Source organism: Colobus angolensis, unplaced genomic scaffold (genome assembly GCF_000951035.1).
Source record: "Colobus angolensis palliatus isolate OR3802 unplaced genomic scaffold, Cang.pa_1.0 Scaffold75, whole genome shotgun sequence".
Classification (NCBI taxonomy): domain Eukaryota; kingdom Metazoa; phylum Chordata; class Mammalia; order Primates; family Cercopithecidae; genus Colobus; species Colobus angolensis.
Genome location: NW_012121265.1, coordinates 8,598,076 through 8,616,819, shown reverse-complemented (window position 1 = coordinate 8,616,819; position 18,744 = coordinate 8,598,076). Strand labels below are relative to the sequence as shown.

General features: G+C 36.4%; 1 protein-coding gene across 1 annotated transcript in view; it reads left to right on the top strand.

Moving 5' to 3' along the window:
• Positions 1–18,090, top strand: part of SMC3 (structural maintenance of chromosomes 3) — a 36,582-nt gene extending 18,492 nt beyond the window's left edge. The window contains exons 14-29 of the mRNA XM_011927887.1: positions 3,021–3,124; positions 3,310–3,409; positions 3,828–3,988; positions 4,459–4,600; positions 6,552–6,702; positions 9,574–9,726; positions 11,312–11,463; positions 12,826–12,984; positions 13,915–14,022; positions 14,497–14,605; positions 15,137–15,384; positions 15,466–15,678; positions 15,981–16,172; positions 16,332–16,509; positions 16,693–16,799; positions 17,681–18,090. Of these exons, the coding sequence (XP_011783277.1) occupies positions 3,021–3,124; positions 3,310–3,409; positions 3,828–3,988; positions 4,459–4,600; positions 6,552–6,702; positions 9,574–9,726; positions 11,312–11,463; positions 12,826–12,984; positions 13,915–14,022; positions 14,497–14,605; positions 15,137–15,384; positions 15,466–15,678; positions 15,981–16,172; positions 16,332–16,509; positions 16,693–16,799; positions 17,681–17,752 (2,349 nt within the window). The 3' untranslated portion in view covers positions 17,753–18,090. The remainder of the gene's footprint in view (positions 1–3,020; positions 3,125–3,309; positions 3,410–3,827; positions 3,989–4,458; positions 4,601–6,551; positions 6,703–9,573; positions 9,727–11,311; positions 11,464–12,825; positions 12,985–13,914; positions 14,023–14,496; positions 14,606–15,136; positions 15,385–15,465; positions 15,679–15,980; positions 16,173–16,331; positions 16,510–16,692; positions 16,800–17,680) is intronic.
• Positions 18,091–18,744: the final 654 nt, after the last annotated feature.

Genomic DNA, 18,744 nt, shown 5'->3' with positions numbered 1-18,744 from the left:
CTGGGATTATAGGTGTGAGCCACCATGCCCAGCCCCTAATCTTTTGTAGTGATTTGCCCACTTTAAGTTTTTGGTGACTCACCTTTAAATGTATCCAAAACCTCAGTGAAGTTTTAAAGAGCTGTTTTCTTTGTACTCATATTCTCACTTTACATAAAGGGAAAAAAGTACAGTGGGGAGCAGATGCGACACCCTCTGTGAGCATAAAAAACAGGTAGGTAAAATTGCCAGGAGTAGCCTGCTGTTTTTGGAAGTCCAGTCGTGCTGTGTGCTTTAGTTATGGTACTTTGTGGAGGGAGTGGAAAACTTGGGTTGATCTAGGTAGTTCTTTATATGGTTAGTGTAGTCTGAACTGTAATAGTTACACCTCCTTTCTTGAAATAAAATGTATTTTCTCTTGAGTTGATGAAACTAACCTCAGCAGATGCCCTTTTTGAAGGAGCCTCCAGTGAGAGTATTCATTTTTTGTCATGTTTGAAGTTCATTTATTTTCCAGTATTCCAGTCACACTTTTGGTTTTCAAAATGACCACTTGTGAAGATGAAGCCTTTCCTTTGGGCAGAGATGATTTTATAGTGCTGATTGTGTTATGTAAATAGCCTTTTGTCTCTTGGTATAATTCTAAATTAATTTTTCCACAGTGTATTTTTAAAACCTGCAGTATGAAAAATAAAATGTAGTTTTGGTGGTTTTATTATGCTTTATTATGGTTCATTTATGTGATATGTATCATACATACTTACCAAACTAAGTTTTTAGACTTTTCTAACTTATGTCAGTGGTGGTATCTTGGCCCTACCAACTGCTGTGGAGAAGGGGAAGCTCTTGGATAGTTTCAGTGCAAACTAAATGCTAAATGTTTTTTCTTTTCCAGGTGGTAATGCATTTAAAGTCTACAAAACATTGTATTTTGAATTTAATATAGGTAGCTGACTTTATTACTGGTTCTGAGTAGCATCGTGGTTTCAGAGAGGGAACCATTAGTGTTCAGATACACCTGGAAAAAAAACAAAGTACGTAGGACTTTAGAAATACTGTAAGCTGTAATGCTGGTTAGTAACACAACAGTCTTTGAATTGTTTAGGACTGTGAAAGCTGAAACATTAATTTAGGAAAACTGACTCTTCAAGGTTTATACTCTGCTTTTAGCATGTGTTCAGATAGCCTGGGGATGAATTAAGTAATTGCTGTAGAAAAGTTAAATTTTACATAGGGAATTTGTTTACTCTTTTATGGTTTCAGATACCACTGAGTCCCAAGTTCCTCATGTGTAGAATTAAAGGGTTTAATTATCCAAGATGTTGAAAGTCATTCTGATTATCCAAGATTTTTTTTGAGACAGAGTCTTGCTGTCACCAGGGTAGAGTGCAGTGGCACAATCTCGGCTCACTGCAACCTCCGCCTCCCGGGTTCAGGTGATTCTCCTACCTTAGCCTCACCGAGTAGGTGGGACTACAGGCACGCGCCACCACGCCTGGCTAATTTTTGTATTTTTACTAAAGACAGGGTTGCACAATGTTGCCCAGGATGGTCTTGATCTCTTGACCTCATGATCTGCACCCCTCGGCCTCCCAAAGTGCTGGGATTACAGGTGTGAGCCACAGTGCCTGGCCAATTATCTAAGGTTTTATGACTCAGTAGTAACATTGACTTTTTGTCAGTGGAATTAGTAGTAACATTGACTTTTTGTCCATTAAAATTTTGGACAAAAAGTCAGTGTTACTACTGAGGACTAATAATTGTTAGTACTCTGTGGGACTATTTACAATTACTGTGATATCTGACAATAATTAGTTGTAATACAGACAGATGAATATAATTAACTCATGAAGCAGTTTGAAGCCCTTCCCCTAAAGGATGAGCTTCAGATTTATTTTGCTTATTTTATTGCTTCCCAAAAAGGCAAGGATTTTTGTTTGCTTTGGTCTTTGATGATTCCCCAGCTCTTATAAGAATGCCTGGTACATACTAGGCTTTCGGTAACTTTACTAAGTGGATGAAGTGTCAGATTCCTTAAACTCTAGCCAATGAGGATATTGGATTTTTTTTTCAGCTCAGTATAATTTACTAAATTAATACAGTTCATTAACTCTCCTTAAGGAAACAGCATCTTACGTTAGGTTCTTATAGATTTGTTTTAAACTCATTTTTCTTGAATGTAAAATAGTTGAAAATAGTTTTTATATTCTGTTGTGTGTGTGTAGAAGGGGCAGTATGAAAGTGTATAATGCACTATTATGAGAACTTAGAATTTTTTTCCTACAATTCTGGAGTATATATTATAGAAATAGGAAGATTTAGATCACTAATGAACAAATTAACTTTTAGCAACATGTTTTAGAGTATTTAATGGTTTTTGTTTTCTGGTGGTATTCTCTTTTGCCTAAAGACAACTTTTAAAAACTGAAGGCCGGGTGCGGTGGCTCAAGCCTGTAATCCCAGCACTTTGGGAGGCCAAGATGGGCGGATCACGAGGTCAGGAGATCGAGACCATCCTGGCGAACACTGAAACCCCGTCTCTACTAAAAAAATACAAAAAACTAGCCCGGCAAGATGGCAGGCGCCTGTAGTCCCAGCTACTCGGGAGACTGAGGCAGGAGAATAGCGTAAACCCGGGAGGCGGAGCTTGCAGTGAGCTGAGATCCGGCCACTGCACTCCAGCCTGGGCAACACAGTGAGACTCTTGTCTCAAAAAAAAAAACTGAAATTGGATTTTTCAACAACATCATTGAGGTATAATTCACATACAGTAAATTGTACATATTTAGTGTACATAATTTTTCCTAGTCAGGAAAGTGGCAAAAATATATAATTTGATGAGTTTTGACACACATATACATCTGTAAAACCATCACCACAGTTACAACAATAAACATGTTTATTACCCAAGTGTTTTCCATACCCCTTTGTAATTCCTCCCTCACCTTTTGTCTCCCTCCCCCATCCATCTGCAACCACTGATCTGCTTTCTATCAGTGTAGTTTGATGAAACAATTTTAAATTTATTTTTATTTCCATAGAAACTGGACCAGGATCTTAATGAAGTCAAAGCTCGAGTAGAAGAACTGGACAGAAAATATTACGAAGTAAAAAATAAGAAAGATGAATTACAAAGTGAAAGAAAGTTAGTATTTAAACTAAAATATGCATTAATTTTTTGAATAATATTTGTTACTAGGTGTTATGTGATCTTTAAGTTACAAATTAACTGGTCAGGCTTGTTTTCTATATTTTGATTCTAAACTGTATACTATTAATGCATCCTTATATGTGTTTAAAATGAAAGACAGTCTAATTTTTATTTATTAGCTACTTATGGAGAGAAGAGAATGCAGAACAGCAAGCACTTGCTGCTAAAAGAGAAGATCTTGAAAAGAAGCAACAACTTCTTAGAGCGGCAACGGGAAAGGTGGGCAGGTTCTTTTCATCACCTCTGTTTACACTGAGTCATTGAGTTCATCATTATGTAAGAATTTATTACCTTTCAAGGTGTAGGTCATGGGTTCCAAGTGATAAATAGGAATCCAAATTATCTAAATATTAAATGATAGAGATTTAAACTTTTATTATTACACATACTATTAATAGTAGTACTTTTGATTTTCAGATAAAGAGCCCATTTTTAACACTGCTGTTATAGAACAGAACCTATCATATAAGGTGTTACATGTAGTTGGCATATAGTGAGGAGGTGATGTGTTTGTTGGAGAGGGTGTTTAGTTTAATCACTGGTATTTTTAAAAATGTATGTTGTTGTGGTCTCATTCCTTACCAGGAGTCTCATTGGTGATATTATCTTAATATTTTTCATTTCTAACAATTTACAGGCCATTTTAAATGGAATAGACAGCATAAACAAAGTGCTAGACCACTTTCGTCGAAAAGGAATAAACCAGCATGTTCAAAATGGCTATCATGGCATTGTGATGAATAACTTTGAATGTGAACCAGCTTTCTACACATGTGTGGAAGTCACTGCTGGAAACAGGTTAAAGCCTTTGCTTGATATTTAGCATTTTTAGAAGAGGGAATAAGAATAGCCTGAGAAACAACTTTTGTAGTTTTTGTGCATCATATCTTCCATTATCTTTTTATACTTTGGTTCCTTATTTAACTTTCTAATTAAAGAAGTAGATGCTAAGTATTTGTTAATTATAGAAGCTAGAACTTTCCCCTTTTGGGAGTTTTTCCTTCTCCGCCATTGGAATTTTTAAAGTAGTCTTATTTTTTTCCAAAATTATTTGGATTATATAGCAAAAAAGTTAATTGTTTGATGCTTAAGTGTTTATAACACTTTAAAAGTGCACACCTTCAGTCCCAGCTATGCAGGAGGCTGAGGTGGGAGGATTGCTTGAGTCTAGGAGTTCAAGATCAGTTTGGGCAACATGGGAAGACCCGGTCTCAAAAAAAAAAAAAAAAAGTACCAATAAAGATTTGTCTTACTCTCTTTATATTCAGGTTATTTTATCACATTGTTGATTCAGATGAAGTCAGCACGAAGATTTTAATGGAGTTTAATAAAATGAATCTTCCTGGAGAGGTTACTTTTCTGCCTCTTAACAAGTTAGATGTCAGGGATACTGCCTATCCTGAAACCAATGTGAGTCAATGTGTGATAAGGTCTATTTCTCTTTTATAATGTTATTTTTTTGTCACATAGTCTAACACATGCTAGTGCCCAGTCACTACACACTGGGATTCAGTGGTCTATGAGATAAAAATACCTGTCTTCCCATGGACCTTAGTGCTGAGTGGGTTTTGGGGAGGGAGACAGAAGTCACAGCCATGATCCGTGGTGTAGTGATGTGTGCCTGTAATCCCAGCTACTTGGGAGGCTGAGGTGGGAGGATCACTTAAAAAAGAGAAAAAAGCCAAGATATGAAACAAATCATTGCAAATGTACAGTGTTAAAAGCGTAAGTACAGGATACTTTGAGAGTATATCTGGGAGTGACATAATTAAGGTTAGGGAGTTGGAGAAAAATTCCCAAGGGACTGTCATGTAAAGATTTAAAGTGTCTTGATATATTTTAAAAATAAATTAAATGAAAAAAATGGCTAGTAAGATGATAGACTTCAGAAACATAATATTGCTGTTACTAGCTAGTGAACTTTAGGTAGATTAAAAATATTCTTCAGACACCATTCTTAGAACAATGTAATTGCTTTGAGGTACTTGACTTCAGAATGTTGATGGTAGTATCAACTGTTTTACCATTCCCTGAAGTTAAAGCTGAAACCCCATGAGAATGATCAATAATTTAAGTGGAACATTAAGAATCCTGTAAGCTATCAAAGGGTCTGGCTTTTTCTGCTATCACATCTATAAATTGTTTTTGAAGTTTGGGTAAGAAAAATTGGGTCTCAAAAACATGATGTATGAATGGAACGAGACACAAAGGAATACATGGGGTGTGGTTCCGTTTACGCTACATAAACAAAACCAAACTTAGATGAGGACGGGGCTCGGTGGCTCATGCCTGTAATCCCCTCACTTTGGGAGGGGGAGGTGGGCGGATCACCTGAGGTTAGGAGTTCAAGACCAGCCTGGCCAACATGGCAAAACTCTGTCTCTACTAAAAATACAAAAAAATTAGCTGGACATGGTAGTGGGCACCTGTAATCCCAGGTACTTGGGAGGCTGAGGTGGAAAATCGCTTGAACTGGGGAGGCAGAGGTTGCAGTGAGCCAAGATCTTGCCACTGTACTTCATCCTGGCAACAGAGCAAGACTCCGTCTCAAAAAAAATAGAACTAGGAAGTACAAGGAAGTGATTAGCACCGTCATGGCAGTGGTCATTTCTGGCAGGTAACCACCATAGTTAAATGCTATGTGATTAGGAAATGAGCACACCGTGGCTTCTGGGGTGTCAGCAGTGCTCTGTTTCTTGTGCTGTTGTGGTGGTTATGTTGGTGTTCTCTTTATTAATTTACACTGAATACTTAACTACGTTTTTCTGTATGTGGGATATATTTTCATAATTTTAAAAATTCCAAAAATCCTGTTCCAACAGTTTAAGAGAGAGAAAATGAAATTCTATCTGACAAAATGTTTTCCTGAATATCTAATTTAGATATATAAAATATGTAAAATTAAAACATTGAGGAAATACTGTTTATATTTAGCTCTTTTATGTGAGAGATACTATCCTCTAAGTTTTGCATATATTAACTCATTTAGGCTTCACAACTTTATAAGGAAGGTATGTATTGTCTACAATTTTGTAGATGAAGTAACTATTATTTGAGGAAGTTAAGCAACTTGTCCGCAGCACACATCTGATAAATGGTGAAACCAGTGTTTGAATTTGGGCAGTCTAGCTACAGAATCACTAAACTCTTTACACTATTAGGCTCTACTATTGAAAACCTTGATTACATGAGCAAAATTACCAGGATATTCTAGTGGAATGAGTCTTCTAACTACTTCAGGAAAAACCCCAATAGTTTTGAAATATAATGGTGTTTGTGGTTTAATTCATAAAGATGTAATTTTGTAATTCTAAGTTTTTAGTTAACTGTGATCTCTCTGTTCACAAAATTTCATTTTTAGGATGCTATTCCTATGATCAGCAAACTGAGGTACAATTCCAGATTTGACAAAGCTTTCAAACATGTTTTTGGAAAGACTCTTATTTGTCGTAGCATGGAAGTTTCAACCCAGCTGGCCCGTGCTTTCACTATGGACTGTATTACTTTGGAAGGTTTGTAATACTAATTCTTAGCTTTAAACAGATAAATTCTAACAAATCATTTAAAACATAATCTGGCTGGGCACAGTGGCTCACGCCTGTAAATCCCAGCACTTGGGGAGGCCGAGACAGGTGGATCACCTGAAGTCAGGAGTTCAAGACCAGCCTGGCTAACAAAGCGAAACCCTGTCTCCACTAAAAATACAAAGATTTGCTGGATGTGGTGGTGTGCACCTGTAGTCCCAGCTACTCAGGAGGCTGGGGCAGGAGAATCGCTTGAACCCGGGAGGCAGTGGTTGCAGTGAGCCAAGATCGCGCCACTGCACTCCAGCCTGGGTGACAGAGCGAGACTGTCTCAAAAAACAGACATATAATCTGTGTAATATGTCACTTGAGCTGTATGCATGTCTGATGAATATATCTTAACAGTATTTTGGAGGCATTCTGCTTTTGAGAGTATTCAAAAAATTCGTCCTTTGCCTTTGGCCGGGTGTGATGGCTTACATCTGTAACCCCAGCACTTTGGGAGACCGGGGCAGGTGAATCACTTGATGCCAGGAATTCAAGACTAGCCTAGCCAACATGGCGAAACCCCATCTCTACTAAAAATACAAAATATTAGCTGGGTGTGGTGGCGTGCACCTGTAATCCCAACTACTCAGGAGGCTGAGGCATGAGAGTGGCTTAAACCCAGGAGGCAGAGGGTGCAGTGAGCCAAGATCACACCCATGCACTGCAGCCTGGGTGGTAGAGCAAGACCCTGTCTCAAAAAAAAGAAAAGAAAAAAGAAACAGTTATTTTCAATTATTTTATCGTTTTTTAAATAGTTGGTTTGTTCAATGAAGAGGCCAGACAGGGTTTGTACTTGATACTTAGTTGATGTCTCTGAAATGTAATCATTTGGTATGTAGCAGGGGTTCTTAACCTTTTTTGCAGTGTGGACTGCTTTGGCTATTTGAAGCCTATGGATCCTTCCTCACAATTTTTTTTCTTTTCTACAACAAAAGCCACATTCAACACAATTTTTAATGCTTAAAATAAAATACTTTGGTTCACAAAGATGTATTGGCAAGGTTATTTAAAAAAATATAATTCTTTAATGTATTCAAAAAACAAGATTTAGTAGTGGGTCTAATAACTACCATAAGTTTGAAGTGCTAATACATGTAAACAATATTTTGAGATCTGGTAAGTGTAATCTAATATGAAAATAGCTCTTCTTTTGGTAAAGTCACAGATACTAATACTACTACTGTGGTTCTTGTCCTGTTCATTATAGAAGGAAATGTTAAATCTCATTTTGAGGTTAATAAAAATAAAGATGTAAATTTTTTTCCTACTCAAATCACAGATCTTCTGAATTTTATCTTTGGAATTCAGGTTAAGAACTCCCAGTATATAGGTTTACCTGCCCTCAATTTTTTTTTTCTCTTTATTTGTTAAAGAAAGCAGGTAAACCCGTCTCCCCCTAAGCTTTGTTTCTGTATATGTACATTTTGTTGTGGTTTTGAACCATCTGAGAATATAAAACATGACACTTCATCTCTAAAATTTAAGCATGCATCTTCTAACAATAAGAGCATTCTTTTGTATAGCCACAGTATCATTGTTACACCTAAGAAATTTAACATTAACCTAATATCTTCTAAAAGTATCCATATTCAAACTTTGTTTTCCTAAAATATTTTTCTATCTAGGATTCAATCAAGTATGCATGTAGTGTCTTCTCTTTAGATTCTTTAAATATAAGACAGTTCCTCCTCCCTTCTCCCCACCTAAAAAAATCCAGAAAAGTTCCATTTTCTGGATTTGTCTTATTGCTGCTTCATCATTGTTTAAATATTGTTGGCATGAATGTATATACTTATGGTGTCATATAATGTGTCTGTTAGCGATACTAGGTTTGATCACCTGCAGATCTCTCCATTGTAAAGACCAGGTCTCCTTTTGCCCCTTTGTAATTTAATAATATGTGAGATTATTCTTCAAGACTACATGAATGTCAGGTTCTCCCAACAACTTTACCAGTTGCTTTAGCACCTTTGTTGACTCTTGCCTGAATCAGTTATTACACTGGGAGTTTAAAAATGGTGATTTTTGAATTCTGTTATTGCTGCTGCATTTATTAGCTGTCACTCTTCTGTAGAGAAGAGTCTCCACTTTTCATTTTTTTAAAAAGTATCGCTGTGATTCATGGATTATTTTTTAAAAAATAAAATGTGTTATTATACTGGTATTGTTATTTTGATGCTCAAATTTTCCTAAATAGGGCCAGTGGAAATTTCAGGCTAGGTCCTGTGTCTTACTATTATGTCCTCATTAGTCTTCAACACTTCCTTGCTCTCTGGTAGATGTTCAGGTTCAACTGGAGGGTTTTTTTTTTTTTTTTAAAAAAAAAAAAAAAAATGAGTTTTTGTTGGAAAAAAAAAAAAAAGACTGTGAGTTTTGACTGGCCACAGTGGCTTGACCCTGTAATCCCAGATACTTCAGAGGCTGAAGCAGGAGGATCACTTGAGGCCGGAAGTTTGAGAACCACCTGGGCACATAGCAAGACTTGGTCTCTACAAAAAAGGTGTGGTGGTGCACACCTGTTCCTAGCCGCTCAGGAGGCTGAAGCAGGAGGATCACTTGAATCCAGAAGTTTGAGTCTGCAGTGAGCTGTGACCACAGCACTGCACTCCAGCCTGAGCAAGAGAGCAAGACTCTGTCTCAAAAAAAAAAAAGGGAATTTTAGCATTGAAAAGCAAAACTTTTCAGGGAGGTTTAAATTCTTTTCAATTCTCATTATGTACTTTAAAGCCTACAGGTTAGTGTTTTTCATTATAAGTCAATTTATCATTGAATAAAAGTTATACAGACCTATCACATATGTTTTGTTTATAGGTGACCAGGTCAGTCATCGGGGTGCTCTAACTGGGGGTTATTATGACACAAGGAAGTCTCGACTTGAATTGCAGAAAGATGTTAGAAAAGCAGAAGAAGAACTAGGTGAACTTGAAGCAAAGCTCAATGAAAACCTGCGCAGAAATATTGAAAATATCTTTTTGTTTTGTGCATAATGATAGATATTGTGGGGAAAAACTGTGTTTTGGTTGCCATATATAATCTTTTGTTTTTTCACATATGTATTAAAAATTTGTGTTTTAAGTTCAAGGGCTTATGTTTGTTTACCTTTTGAAGACTAAAAGCTATTTTAATGATTCTTTAAGTGTTAAGTAGCTAATACCATCAAGTCACTTGGAAGAAAAGAACCCATAGAACACCAAAATACAGGTTGTATCAGGCAAAGAAAGAGGAAACTGAGAAGGATCAGTTAGTGAATTGTGTAAGTAAAACCTTGGTAGTGTTTTTTTTTTTTCTTGTTAAATTTATGTAAGCAAGAGATAATGTTTTAAGGAAGAGAGTGAGAGGCATCGGTAATGTTACATACTGCTTAGAAGTCGAATATATAAGGACTGGCAGTTCACTGTGCTTGTCTGGTGGCACAGGCCTGTAGTCCCAGCTACCTGGGAGGCTGAGGCAGAAAGATCACTTGAGCCTGGGAGGTAGAGGTTGCAGTGAGCTGAGATCGCACCACTGCACTCCAGTCTGGGTGAAAGTGAGACCCTGTCTCAAAAAAAGGGGGGGGGGGGTGGCAGGGGAGGGTGAAAAACGTTACATTTTACTGTCTTGAAGTTATTTGGTGCAAATTTAATGTCAGTGGAGGAAATGACTGTCAGATAATCAAGTCTGAGTAACCACAGTTGTTTTTTTACATAAAAATGATGCTACATGAGGAGTGGTTAGTTCATTTCACAAATGAAACAATTGTGTGTGTGGATTTTCTTAAAACCACCATGGTGTTTTGGTATAAGACAAAAGTACTTTATGTGTGCTTTCCATTTCGCCAAACAAGTTGAAAAATATAGGTACTTGAGCATCAAGAATAGATACAAAGTTAGTGGTTTTTACTGCTTCAAGTGAAACTGGCATTTTTAAAAAACTGCAGATGTATACCTTCTGTGCCATCAGTGCAAGCACAGAAAAAGAAAAATAAGCACCTGAGCTTTGACCTTGCAGGGGTCTGCATATCACACTTTAAAGAACTGCCTGAATTTGGCAAGATGTTGACACAAAGAGAGTATGGGGAGATACTGAGGAAAAGGAGGATGTTTACAGTGTGTACCAGCTGTCTTCTGTGTTTGATAATCCAGCTAGATTGAATTATTTCTTCCACATATGGCAAGAACTACTCTTCATACATAAACCCTTAACATAGTGCCTTAAGCATAGTAACAGTAAACATTTGTTGAATGAAAAGATACTTAAAAATATGTAATATTGTTAGATTTCACCTAGCCGCCTCTATGGTTTTCCAAGAATTTGTTTTGTATAGCTTTTAGTAAAACAGTATACATGTTGTTCTGAGAGTGAAATGGTGGGGTGTGAAATGTTTCAAGCTTCTTTATGATTGAACGCATTTTGGGTAATACAGTTCAGCATTGTTTTGGTCCATAAATTTGAGGACGTAAATGTTATTTGGGGGTAAAGAAAAGGAAGGGATATATGGTGTTGTGTCTAAAAAGAATTCAGAACGTAATATATTTACCACCTGGAGATAATTTTCCTTAGCCTTGTATATGGATTAATAATGAAATTGATCAGTTGATGAACCAAATGCAACAGATTGAGACCCAGCAAAGGAAATTTAAAGCATCTAGAGACAGCATATTATCAGAAATGAAGATGCTAAAAGAGAAGAGGCAGCAGTCAGAGAAAACCTTCATGCCTAAGGTTCGTAAGTATATCTTTGGTTATAGATCAATTGTTACAGATTAATGTGGATCATACATTATATGGGTTATCCTTGAATTTTATGCTTCATTTTTGTTTGGACCCATACTTTTTTTTTTTTTTTTTTTTTTGAAGACAGTCTCACTCTCACCCTCGCCCAGGCTGCAGTGCATCGGTGCGTTCTCAGCTCACTGCAGCCTCCACCTCCTGGGTTCAAGCGATTTTCCTGCCTCAGCCTCCTGAGGAGCTGGGACTACAGACGTGCATCACCACATCTGGCTAATTTTGTGTTTTTAGTAGAGATGAGGTTTCACCATGTTGGCCAGGCTGGTCTCAAACTCCTGACCTTAGGTGATCTGCCTGCCTTGCCCTCTCAAAGTACTGGGATTACAGGTGTGAGCCACTGTGCCCAGGCTGGACCCATACTTTTAGGTGTCTACATCTCTTTTACCATTCTTAAACCCATGAATACCCAGAGTCTCCTGTTGTTGGCACATTCAAACTTTCCACCTTCATTGAACAAATAGGCATTGGAAGCTATGACATAACTGTCTGATGGTCAGTTTTTGTCAGTAACCATTTATCTGAAGCACAATGGAATTAGTTGAATATTTGATTCCATTTTGTCCAGACTGTATTAAAATTAGAAAGCAAACTTGTGATAGTATGTTATTGGTCTCATAAACTTGACAGTTTTGACCAATCTTTTACGTAGTATAATACTAAAACTACAAAGCGCTTATAAAAAAAAAAAAATACAAGATGTGCCTACAGTTGTACCATCCCAACACATTCTGACAACTTTTTTTTGGTTTTTTTTTGGGATGGAGTCTCGCCCTGTCACCTAGGCTGGAGTGCAATGGCATGATCTCGGCTCACTGCAACCTCTGCCTCCCGGGTTCAAGCGATTCTCCTGCCTCGGTCCCCCGAGTAGCTGGGACTACAGACGTGCGCCTCCATACCCAGCTAATTTTTGTATTTTTAGTAGAGATGGGTTTCACCATGTTGGCTAGGCTAGGCTAATCTTGAACTCTGGACTTCGTGATACACTCGCCTTGGCCTCCCAAAGTGCTAGGATTAGAGGCGTGAGCCACCGCGCCCGGCAACTTTTTGTTATAGTATGCCTGAAGATTTTTGTATAGTTTAATCATGGAATATGATCTGGCCCACCCTGCCCCACCTATACTGTTACATCGTATGATTTTTGTTGCTAGAGTCCTAATTACCACATTAATAGGCACCTAATATTTGAATTGATATGTCTATGTATTTAGCTCAGATCAAATATAGATTGTTTTAAAATTTTCACTATAAGTAATCCAGAGGCTAATACCTTACTAATAAATGGGTAACGTTATATAGCAACGTAGCTTACAGAGTTTGGAGGCAAGCTTGCACGCTATGGAGTCTACCAGAGAATCATTGAAAGCAGAACTGGGAACTGATTTGCTTTCTCAACTGAGTTTGGAAGATCAGAAGAGAGTAGATGCACTGAATGATGAGATTCGTCAACTTCAGCAGGTAAGTACACAGCTGACTGGAAAAAAAAAATTCATTAGTAATTGGCTATTCTGAAAAGTGCCTTTCTTGCTAACTAGGGGAATATGAAAGAAAAGAACTGAGAAAATATTAAAATGAGGCTTGGATTTTTAATACCCATAGGTGTAAATAAGATTTTGTTTTTCTAAACCGTACTAGCTAGGTTAGGATTATACAAGAAATTTTCATTTCCTTCCAGTTTAGTTAATTAGCATTACTTATTAGTTGTAAGTACTGCTATTAGTAAGTTTGAACTTGTTAGCCTTACCATATTTATCTTACTACCTTTACATATTTAATATTTTAATTAAACATTTGAATTGATTTTTTTTTTTGAGATGGATTCTTGCTGTTGCCCAGGCTGGAGTGCAGTGGCACGATCTCAGCTCACTGCAAGCTCCACCTCCCAAGTTCATGCCATTCTCCTGCCTCAGCCTCCGAGTAGCTGGGACTACAGGCACCCGCCACCACGCCTAGCTAATTTTTTTTGTATTTTTTTTTTTTTTAGTAGAGATGGAATTTCACCGTGTTAGCCAGGACGATCTCCTGACCTTGTGATCTGCCCACCTCAGCCTCCCAAAGTGCTGGGATTACAGGCTTGAGCCACCGTGCCTGGCCTTTGATTGATTTTTAAAACTGCATAGATATAAACCACCAACACTGTTTCTAAAAAATGAAAAGCAGTTAAACCGTTTTTGACAGCAAGCATTACAAAAAGAGCCAGCCACAAAAATTTATTATGAATTGATAAGAGAAAAATGAAGAAAGTATAGGGCTTTTTTGAAGAATGTAATGTATTAAACTTCATTTTCAGCTCACGTGAGCACAAGTACTAGAGAGGACAGCAGATGAGCACTCTTCCTGTGTGATGAAATGTACATGCTTATGTAGACAACTTTTTCTTAATTCTAGGAAAACAGACAGTTGCTAAATGAAAGAATTAAATTAGAAGGTATTATTACTCGAGTAGAGACTTATCTCAATGAGAATCTGAGAAAACGCTTGGACCAAGTAGAACAGGTGTGTATGTGTTTTTTTTTTTTAAGGGCTCCTTGGTGGCCATGACCTGTTGCAAGTGGTTGTATCAGAGGCTCTGATTGAAAGCATGGGCTTTGGGGACAGAAAGCTTAGTGTCTGTGGGCCTTGGGTTGGAATTCTGCCACCTAGTGTGTGATTTTGGACAAGTCACTCACTATTTCTAAGCCTCAGTTTCTTGTGTAAATTAGACATTATCATAGTTGTTTTATATAATTGCTATTGTGGCACATTCTAAGTACTTAGTAAATGTTACAGTTTTTCAGTGGTGGTTAGATGCTTAGAAATTTTCTAGTAGTTATGTCTTTTTCTTCCCTTTAATGGATACTTTAAGTATTTCTAATTATATGAAGTATTTATATTTTTTGGTTTTCTTGAATGTTTGTTCAGACAATAGCTGTAGAAAATGTTGGCGGTCATAACATTTGAAACTAATAGAATTTGCATTTATTATTATAGGAACTTAATGAACTGAGAGAGACAGAAGGGGGTACTGTTCTCACTGCCACAACATCAGAACTTGAAGCCATCAATAAAAGAGTAAAAGACACTATGGCACGATCAGAAGGTGAATTTTTATGTAGTAAAATTTTGTTTACATACATGTTTTATAAAATTGTTTACTGCAGAATAAAATGTCCAAATAGGCAGAAGCATATACTAACGATTTTTTGTTTTCCATTATAAACAATGTATAGTGAATGGAATTTAGTAAGTTGACTATAAATAGGAACTTTTGTTTTACTGAAATGTTTGTGACAATTCAGACCATAAATTATTTTATTGATAAAATATGAAATACCTGACTCAAGTTTCTCTTATCACATAGTTGCTAAGAAAATAACTTTAGTTTATAAGCATTAACATTGAATAATGAAAATTATATATTTGAGTGACTCATATATACTTCTAATTTTGTACTGACTTCAGTGGTTCATAAATTTTCACAGAAAATTTTAAACACTGACAAAAACTTCTAAAACCTATTTTGATAGGTTTGATCATAAAAATCTCAATACTCAAAAAATACTCAAATAACGCTATAACACTGGCTTTAAACTAGATATTATAGCCTAATTTTGTTTTTCCCCCATCTTAGATTTGGACAATTCCATTGATAAAACCGAAGCTGGAATTAAGGAGCTTCAGAAGAGTATGGAACGCTGGAAAAATATGGAAAAAGAACATATGGATGCTATAAATCATGATACTAAAGAACTGGAAAAGATGACAAATCGGCAAGGCATGCTATTGAAGAAGAAAGAGGAGTGTATGAAGAAAATTCGAGAACTGGGATCACTTCCCCAGGAAGCATTTGAAAAGTACCAGACACTGAGCCTCAAACAGGTTGGTTTTAAATTTGAAGTCTTGTTACAAATTGCTTAGTATGTAAATTTATTTATATGAATACATATTTTCTCTTTTTAGTTGTTTCGAAAACTTGAACAGTGCAACACAGAATTAAAGAAGTACAGCCATGTTAACAAAAAGGCTTTGGATCAGTTTGTAAATTTCTCCGAGCAGAAAGAAAAGTTAATAAAGCGACAAGAAGAGTTAGATAGGGGTTACAAATCGATCATGGAGCTGATGAATGTACTTGAACTTCGGAAATACGAAGCTATTCAGTTAACTTTCAAACAGGTATGTTTTGCTTTGTAGTAAAAATATACACAGGACAAAAGCTTCAGCTCTTACTCAGTTTGTAAAGATATTAAAGCTTTTTTCCTCATTAACAGGTGAATCTAATACATGTGAGCAAATCTAGCATATAGGTTTACAGTAACTTGAATGTTTTACACAGCTTTTAGAAGGATCCAGTCTGTTATCCTTGTTAAGATTAAAAAATAATTGGTAGCTTTTAAATATTTTACTTGTTAATGTATAATTCTACCTAAGCAAAATTTATATTTCAGTCTGTTTTTTTTTTTTTTTTTTTTTTTTAGGTATCCAAGAACTTCAGTGAAGTATTCCAGAAGTTAGTACCTGGTGGCAAAGCTACTTTGGTGATGAAGAAAGGAGATGTGGAGGGCAGTCAGTCTCAAGATGAAGGAGAAGGGAGCGGTGAGAGTGAGAGGGGTTCTGGCTCACAAAGCAGTGTCCCATCAGTTGACCAGTTTACTGGAGTTGGAATTAGGGTAAAATACCTTTATATTCCATTTTCCTCAGAGCATTACCATAATAGAATTTATAGTATCTTTTGCATATCTGATTGGTGCATTATATGCAAGTTACTTTTGGAAGATGGTGGTGGTTCTACCCTTTAGGATATTAACTCATAATATGTTTATTCTTAGGTGTCATTTACAGGAAAACAAGGTGAAATGAGAGAAATGCAACAGCTTTCAGGTGGACAGAAATCCTTGGTAGCTCTTGCTCTGATTTTTGCCATTCAGAAATGTGACCCAGCTCCATTTTACTTGTTTGATGAGATTGACCAGGCTCTGGATGCTCAGCACAGAAAGGCTGTGTCAGGTACAGTTCAGTACAGTTTTGGTTTTGTATTTAATAATAAGCTGGTAATATTTGCTGATACATGTATGAAAAAAATCAAACTCAGGCAGGTTTGAATTTTAGTAAGAGTAAAGATAGTTGCTTTTTAAATTTTCAGATATGCTGAAAAGAGAAATTTGTTAAAGCACATCTCCTTTTTTACAGATATGATTATGGAACTTGCTGTACATGCTCAGTTTATTACAACTACTTTTAGGCCTGAACTGCTTGAGTCAGCTGACAAATTCTATGGTGTAAAGTTTAGAAATAAGGTAATTTTTTAAGTTTGTGTTTAATCAATTTGTTGAATTCTGGTTTTATGTTAAATAGTGAAAGAAAACTTAGAAAGTCTTTGCTTATCTGATGTCTTTTTAAAGAAAAAACTTTTCTTTCAAATAACTATGAAGTGTAGCAATATTTTATGACATTGCATTCGTTTTATTTTCATTGGCATTAGCAAACCATATCTTTCTATCCAGTCTATTCAGTGCTTCTGTAATGCACAGTCTTGAACAATTACATATGTTCATTTGTATGGACTGCATAGCTCTTCCTGGGTGTCTTCCCAACCTTAAAATTATTGATGAAATAGCAAAGTCATAGAAAGTGAACAAAAGGTAGTTTAGATGTTTAGGCATGGTATTTCTTCGAGCATTAAAATACATATTTTTTAAATCCATGCATTGAACAAACACCACTGTAAATAAAGGTTTTTTAAGTCAGTGCTTCAGAATTATTTTACTTCATATGTAAAATATAGGTGATAGGCTGTGCGCAGTGGCTCACGCCTGTAATCCCAGCACTTTGGGAGGCCAAGGCAGGTGGATCACCAGGTCAGGAGTTTGAGACCAGCCTGGCCAGTATGGTGAAACCCTGTCTGTACTAAAAATACAAAATTAGCTGGGCATGGTGGTGTGTGCCTATAGTCCCAGCTACTTGGGAGGCTGAGGTAGAAGAATTGCTTGAATCTGGGAGGCAGAGGTTGCAGTGAGCCAAGATCGTGACACTGCACTCCAGCCTGGGCAACAAGAGCAAGACTCCATCTCAAAAAAACACAAAAATTTAAAAATGTAGGTGATAGGCTGTATATATTACCCTATACAATGCAAACAGATGTATTTAACAGATTTTGTTTTTAACATTTATTCTTCAGGTTAGTCATATTGATGTGATCACAGCAGAGATGGCCAAAGACTTTGTAGAAGATGATACCACACATGGTTAATTGGAAAAATACTACCTACTGGTTTGGGAGATGTGTATAGTAATATGATTCTCATACCCAGGAACTGTGAACTGAAACCTAAATATATTTGGCCATTATTAATAGTTTTCAGACTTAAAGCATCATAGTCCTTTTATATCTGTCTTTGTATTTTATAAGATACTCTGTAATGTCATGTTTGTACTTATAGTTTAAGAATTTTATTTCCTGTACAACTTTTTGTAAAATGTCCTGCTATTTTAAATCTTTTGAAACATGCTAAATATTCTTTCCTAATTGTTTTATCACTTATACTGCCTTTTTTATAGCTTCAATTAAATAATTGGTTTATGACTAATTTAGTGTTTTATGTGGCTTTTCATTTGTCATAGTCTCTTCCAGTGAGAACACTAATCAGATTGGATGTAAGGCTTCATTTTAACTTAATCACCTCTTTAAAAGGCCTGTCTCCAAATACAGTTACATTTGAGGTATTGAGGGTTAGGACTTCAACATGTGAATTTGGGAAGGGAAGCACAAAATCAGCCCCTACCATAGTATATTTATCATTGATATATTACTATCAACTAAACTCAAGCTTTCATTCAGATTTGACTAGTTTTTCTACTAAGGTCCTTTTTCTTTTCTAGGATCCCAAAGAGAATACTACATTACATTTACTTACATCTCTTCTAGTCTGTGAGAGTTTCTGTCATTGTTTATTATATCTTGACAATTTTGAGGAATATTCAGATATTTTGTAGAATGTCCCTCAAATTGGGTTTGATATTTTTCTCATGGTTAGATTGGGGCTGATACCACAGAAGTGAAGGATTCTCATTACCTCGTATAATAGTACATATTATTAACATGCTTTATCAGTGATGATGTTTACCTTGATCACTTACCCAACATTGTATTTGCCAGGTTTCTTCGTTGTGAAGTTACATTTTTTCCCCTTTCCATACTCTTTTCTTTGAAAGTCGGTCTTGAAGTGCAGCCCTCACTGTGGG